At 40.2% G+C, this 7026-nt stretch overlaps 1 protein-coding gene across 1 annotated transcript; it reads right to left on the bottom strand.

The window, feature by feature from the left end:
* Nucleotides 1–1676: 1676 nt before the first annotated feature.
* LOC122644042 (aspartyl protease AED3-like) lies at nt 1677–3069 on the bottom strand. The gene has a single exon (XM_043837640.1). It carries the CDS (start codon nt 3028–3030, stop codon nt 1717–1719), a length of 1314 nt encoding a protein of 437 aa, XP_043693575.1. The 5' UTR covers nt 3031–3069; the 3' UTR covers nt 1677–1716.
* Between the last annotated feature and the right edge of the window lie 3957 nt (nt 3070–7026).

Raw genomic sequence — 7026 nt, 5'->3', positions numbered from 1 at the left:
TATGGGGAGGGCCACCACCGCTCTTTTCTTCGTCCACTGTATTTCCCATCATCATCATCATCCATTCTTCCTCTGTTCCTGAAGGTGGTGCTTGATTTATGTCCAAGTCCTTCATTATTCAACCACCTGTTAGAGGTTTCAGTTTTAAAAGAAACATAATTACCTGCTAAAGTTAGAACTAAGAAACCAGAAGGTAAAGACTAAAGAAGGTCTGCAAAAAATAAGTGATACGAAACGAAAATGAAGAAAAAATCAGGAAAAGCTGAAACTGTAAAAAAGAATAAAAGGGGCAAAATGCATACAGAAGACAGAACCGTACTTTCAATTAACAAAAGCACCCAAAAAAAAGAAGAAGAAGAATCAGGAGGAGAGGAAAATGCGAGAAACCCAAGTAAAAATCCAGAAATGAGTAAACAGATCGTCAAATCCATAACCAATGTGCGATTCAAATACTGAGCTTCAACCAAAGCACATAAGAAGCTCCAGAGAAAATGGTTCACACCACCATTTCTGAATAATAACTCAAAATAAAGCTTCACAAGCCTACTGCTGCAGCAACCCCTATTACTCTCCATTTCCAACAACCTCACAACACTTTCAGACGGCCACTCAATCCCTACCCCACCCCCTTCCCCCCACTCTGCTCCCCGCTGAGCTCCAACTAGGGTTTAGGGATTGTTCTTCGATCGCGTAAGGGAAAGGGAGAAAGGGTGATTTGGGTATTTTGCTTTTTCAGTTTTTGTCATTTTTGTTTTTTCACTTAAGGGTATTTTGGCAATTAAGCCTTAGAAAGAGTATAATTATACATTACCTTCTTCCCGTTAGCATTTAAGGTTTGAAAATAACGGTATGGACTTAAATGGTTTATGTTGAAAAGTAGAAAGTGTACGTGGAATTTTGAAGGGGTGCGTATAAAATTGTCAAAACCTTAGGGGTGCATGAGGAATATTGAGTCCACTTTAGGGGTCCGTGTATTTAACCCTTCATTTTATGTAAACTTCTATTTCTATTAGGCATGTATATCACATGTGATATCACTTTCCTATTTATATTGTAATCCTCGGTTAAGGCTGCAACTCTTGTGCTGTATATATATATATATATATAATCTTCTGTTAGAGACAAACATGATTAGAAAAATTGATTCACCTTAACACACCATAGTCTCCTGATCTCGCTATTAAATTAATTAACCCACAAAATTTCATTCAAGGTCAAACAGTACTACCCTAAATTAAAATACTCAACAAAATTTGATTCATAAATCCTGTTTCCATAATCCTTATCACTTAGAGTTAATTCAAAACAAAACAAAAAAAAACAAAAAAAAAAAATGGAGAACTCATCCAAGTCTATTTTGTGACATAAAGAAGTAGAAAGAGACCTTGAATTAAAAGTTGTGGCAACCAATAAGTTGTGTAGTGGTACAACACTTAACAATTTCATAACTCCAAGTCAATCTTAAGCAATCTTCTAGTCCATACTTTGATTCTCTCCCTTAAGATCATACTCATCATACCCTTAAAAACACAAACTTACATTAACTAAAACAAAAGAGAAAAATGCCAAAAACTACACTAAGCAACAATCAACCCACCCACCCCCCCTCTATTTTCTTTCGCCCACCGACACAGATCCTCAAAACCAGAAAAAAACAACACAAGCTCACAAGCCTCACAGTCTCTCTCTCTCTCTCTCTCTCTCTGTGTATCTGTCTCAACGGGTGCAGGATTCACGTGCTACACCCACCCTTGAGTTGGGCACATCGTAAAGTACCCTATGGTTCTGCTGTTGCATGTTCGCTATCACATTCAACACCGAATTCATGTTATCCGGCGAAGCCGCCATGGCCAAACAAGTTATACTCCCTGCCGTGCTATGTATCAAAAAGTTCTCCGGCGGCAATGTCATGTTAAACCCCGTGAAATGTAGTGTAATCACCGGTGACACGACCGGCTGTAAATAACAGGTATCAAACCCACCCAATGACGATACCGGTCCGGCCTTAACCCGTCTCCGGAATTCATCTCTCACCGGGATGTAGGCCGGTTGGACCAGCCGGGTGAAGACTGTGCCGGAGTCAAATATGGTTCCGGCACCAGTGGTTGTGTCGAATGCCAATGCGCTCGGTGGGATATTGACTAGCCGGCGGCCAACGCTGATGCCAATCATGTTGACGTAGTAGAGGGAGGACCTTCTTGGGTTGGTGAGAAGTGGGGTGAATTTGATTAGTTGTGGTTGAGAAACTGGTCCGAGCCGGAGTGAACCGGAAAAGTTGGCGGACCGGAAATCCGGCAAGCAATAGGAGAACGTGGATTGGTAGAGGGACTTGGTTTGTGAGAGAAGCGACATAGGGCCTCGCCCGAGTCCGAGTATTCCCTGTGGCGGCACTTGGTTTCCGGTCGCCGCTTTAATGCAGCCGAAGGAGTAGTTGGGGACGGGGTCCTGGGCAAGTGCTAAGTTGTCCTGGGAGACAGTGGCGGCGATGGCGGCGGAGCCGTATGTGAGGTTGAAGGAGCAAGAGGTGCCGCCGCAAGTCGGGTTCGGGACCTGTTTGCATTGTGGGGCGGAGCATCCAACGGGTTTGTAAGTTGATGACTTGGCAGTGTTAAAAACGCTAGAAGAACATCCTACACAGCCGGTGCAGGGAACCCAACCGGTATCACTGCTGGTGTCCATGGCCAAAAACATGGGCTGGGCTGGAGTTCCGAACTTGGCCCGGACAATGTAGGTTGGGCTCTGGACAATCTGCCGGCCCGAGGCAATCGGGACTGTGGATCTCCGACCGACAAGGCTAGAGAGATAGAGTAGCCGGGCTTCGTCTTTCGCAGCCACGTCGAGGATGGTTTGTTCCCAAGAGAGGGGTTTCTTGGACCGGAAAGGGGAGCATGGGCTGTAGACATGCATGACCTCAAGGGTGGAGCTATGGTCAGAGGAGCCACAGTTGAGGGTAGAGCCCTGAGAAGGGTAGAGGCATAGAAGGGCTACTAAGAGGGAGAGGAGTAGAGGGAGTGTTGGAGTTTTCTTCATGGTTGGAACTTTGATAAGAGTAGAAGGATTTTAGCTTATTGTGGGGAGTGTTTGGAGAAGTGTTTATTTATAGTGGGTGAGTGAGGAAATGAATCATAGTGGAGAGTAGTGGAGAATATAGTGAGGTAACACAGACTGTATCCCATTTGCTTTAATTTGGTGGAAGGCTATGAGACTCTCATGGTGTTGTCCTTTCCTTTACAGGGTCATGTGATATTATTTTTCTGAAGTGTAGGCAATGTCAGGATCTCTCTCTAGAATGGTGTGGGCTAGATCTATAGTTTCACTGTTTCTCTTCACCTAAGATTAAGAAGCGTGGTAATTAAATTAAGGGGCGGTCTTCTCTGTGCTACAGCGTAGGCTGCACCCAAACACATGGAGGTGGGCGCAATGACCATCCTGCCCCCCCTAAGTGGTAGGCTCATGTGCCTGGGCACAGCCTACGCTGCGGCACAGAAAACATGCATTCTCCCTTAAATTAAGGATAAAAGTTTTTGTGGGAGAAAATATATCACCCATGTTCAAACATAGTAGGGGTGAAATGACTGTCTCGCTCCTATATGAAAGAGGAAATTCCACCCCCTCAAGATGCTTTCATGTGCACTATCATTGGCCCCGTGCATCACGGTCCCCCACGGAGAACACTCCCCCTTAAATTAAATGGAATTGTATAAACACGTAAGAGGATCTTGTAACTTTAGGCCACTTTCATTTCATTTGCAGGCTTTAGAGAGAGAGAGAGAGAGAGAGAGAGAGAGAGAGAGAGAGAGAGAGAGAGATGCCCAAAGGATTGTAGGAGAAGTAGCCCCACACGCTTATCAGTGAACATGGAAGTTACGGCCTAATGGAGTTTTTCAAAAGAAAGAAAAAGGTGTAATGGAGTCATCTAATATACACTGTTTTCCAATAAGAGGGTGGGTCCAAGAGCATTAGAGTGGGATCGGATCTAGATCTTCTATGGCACGCTGTCCATAGCGGCCTGAGCGGTGTAGGCTGAGCCATACACACAATGACTGCCTTACCGTATCCAAACGTGGGACCTAATGTAAGATGATTTTTATATTTCGGATCCTCTGAACCATCCATGGTTTTCTCTAATATATTCTTTTGTTGGTTTTTAGCAAAACAAAAAAAAAAAGTTAAATATCACTTAAATAATTCTTAAAATGCTCTTTCTTTCCTAGCAAATATTGCATGCTTTTTTCTTACAAGGCTTGTTCATAGGATCCGAAATATCAAAATCTATAGAAGATGGTAGTACTCTATTTAATAGTTGCATCACTATACTGACAGTGTTAAGCATGGATTATTGGATCAGGATCGTCTCCAAGGAGCCCAGCGCCCAGGGTACTGCTAGGGGGCATTCAGCGATTGAGCTGTGCTACACACATCTCGGTGCACACCTAAGGATGTGTGCATCCCAGCCCAATGACTGGTGGCATCCTGGGCGTGCTGGGCTCCCTAGAGACGAGCTAAATTCAGATTATTGTCTAATACTGTATCAGGGGAGTCAGATTCTCTCTCTCCCCTCCCCTCCCCTCCCCTCCCCTTTTATATTCTTTCTCACTAAGTCACGTGAAAGGTGGTTTGAAGAGAAAGTACATTGATGGGCATTGGAGCAGTTTACTTCATATGTTTAATATCTATCATAAGACCAGCTTTTAGAAAGGTAAAACACAAGGGTGTCATTTATATTTGTAATTGATCTCCTGTCGATTAAATTTTTAAGAACAAAAGAAATGAAGAAGATATATAAAGCAAAATAGCTTTACAGATTTGTTTATATTGTTATGGGTTCCTGTGTTTCTTCTCCCCTTCCCTGTTTGCCATCCAAAAAGAAAGAAACAGAATACAGCCTCTTGTGACTGTCAAAATGAAAGATGATATTTCATGTGTATGTTGTTTGTCTTTGTCTTGGTTGGCTTTGTCACATCACTAGATTTGGGTCCTACTTTGTAGATCCATCAGTCGTCTTTGTCTCCCGACTCTCATAGAGACTTGGAAACTGGCCGAGGAAAATGTCAATTTTTTTTTTTAATCCATTATGTCAAAAATTCTTGATGAAAAGTGAAGGTAAGGATGTCAACGGATATTCAAAAATTCGTATTCGATCCGCGTTTATATTTGTTTAGGAGAATCTGAATCCGTCCAAAAACTAATCGGATATGAATATGATAATCCCCCTATCTGATCGATTATTATCCGATTTATTTTGCAATTCGACGGAAATAAAATATATGAAATATATCTGTGTCCGTCTATCCAATTAAGTTTATGTATTTTTATAATTTAATAAGTTAAGATAATGTGATTCTTTTTCTAGATTTTCTATTGGTTTATATATATTGTTTTCTACGTTGTGATGCATGGAATCACATATCTATTAAAATAAATACAAGATAAAATAAAAAATAAAAAACCTAAAAAAATCAAAGCCTAAGAAGAGTAGAAGAAAGGGTAGTTGCCGAACTCTCAAGTCTCAACCTTAATCCTCATTAACAAAACGGTAAAAATGTCAACGAATAGAATATTATCTGTATCCATCCAAATATAATCGGATACGAATATTCAACAGTTTAAGGGCCAACCCAACAAGCTTACCTTTTATTTAAAAACAGGGAAAGGGTTTTTTTTTTTATGGAGAGAGAATAAAAGGAAGGAATTGGACCAAGGACGAAATACGATAGACACAACCCGCAATAGGGCTAGGGCTATTGACCAATGGACTCACTTATGGCGGAACAAATGTCAAATGGAAAGGTCGACCATGTCCCAGTGGTATATCAACCCATTATGTCCTCTTCAAGTGATACAATTTAGAGATCAAAAGGAAATTAGAGAGGTTTGAAGAGAAAAATGATCCAAACAACATTAAAGACAAAGCATTTCCAAAACAATGTAATATTGTATATCATTAAAAAAAAATGAAAAAAAACAATATAATATTGTAAACCAGAAATTTCATATCCATATTATACACCAATTTTTCTGTATTTGATCTAATTGGTCTCCAAAGATGGAAACTTTTTGAATTGTGGATGGAGTCTTAAGATTTTCCACCTTCCTAAAACCCACAACAATACAAGTCACCAGCAATTTCGATAATTTTCTTTCAATTTGGAGATATTATGACTTTTCCGAATTACCCATAAGAAAAATTCTTAAGCACATATTGTTCTAGAGGAGCCTCTCGAGGATTAAATGAAGCTATGGTATGAATGTTATAAAATACAAGTTTTAAAATTTTATTCATAATCAATCCTCTTGTAGTAATAATAATAGGGTATTCATTATTCGATCAAACTTATGGTTACCTAATAAGTCATTCAAATTTTTTGATATGTGGGCTACAACAACAACCATAACCTTATCCCGACTAGGTCGGCTACATGGATCCAAAAGAGGTTATGACAATAGTAGCAAAGAGAAATAAAAAGAAAAATAAGTAATGAACAGTAGCCAAAGCAACATCCCAGGAACATCCCCCTGCAAGGGGTCGGCTACATGTGGGCTACTCGTAGTGATTTTCTATCTCTTGTTATACTCAGGCTTGGAATATTATGGTTAGGGATAGATTTTGCCTTCTTATTATCTTTGCTCAGAAATTAAAATATGTTAAGCAAGTTTTGAGATCTTGGAACAATGACACTTTTGGTAATATTTCTCTAGTTGTTGAAGCTTGTAGGCCTCATCTAGTTGTGAGGTGGGTGAGCACATGATTATGTATGATTGGTAAAATTGGAAGAAAATTTAAAAATAATTTAACTCTTATTCACCCTCCTCTCAGTGTCAATTTGGGCCAATATAGCCTTGATTAAACTTATATTACCCAAATATAGAAGAGAGTTTTTATATCAAATCCACATGAACAATAACACAAATACACCAAAAAAAAGCAAGAAACATGGAAGAGTTTTTACATCAAATCAAAGGAATTTTCAATATTTAAAGGATTTTGTAGTCAATGGGGCTTCCTTCCATGAATTCTGCCTCCCC

This window comes from Telopea speciosissima, chromosome 10, assembly GCF_018873765.1.
Source record: "Telopea speciosissima isolate NSW1024214 ecotype Mountain lineage chromosome 10, Tspe_v1, whole genome shotgun sequence".
In the NCBI taxonomy this organism is placed as follows: domain Eukaryota; kingdom Viridiplantae; phylum Streptophyta; class Magnoliopsida; order Proteales; family Proteaceae; genus Telopea; species Telopea speciosissima.
Note: the sequence above shows the minus strand (reverse complement) of the source record. Positions and strands in the feature narration are given on the sequence as shown.

Coding starts and splice junctions, on each gene's coding strand:
- LOC122644042 (XM_043837640.1), bottom strand. CDS start 3,030: ATGAAGAAAACTCCAACACTCCCTCTACTCCTCTCCCTCTTAGTAGCC.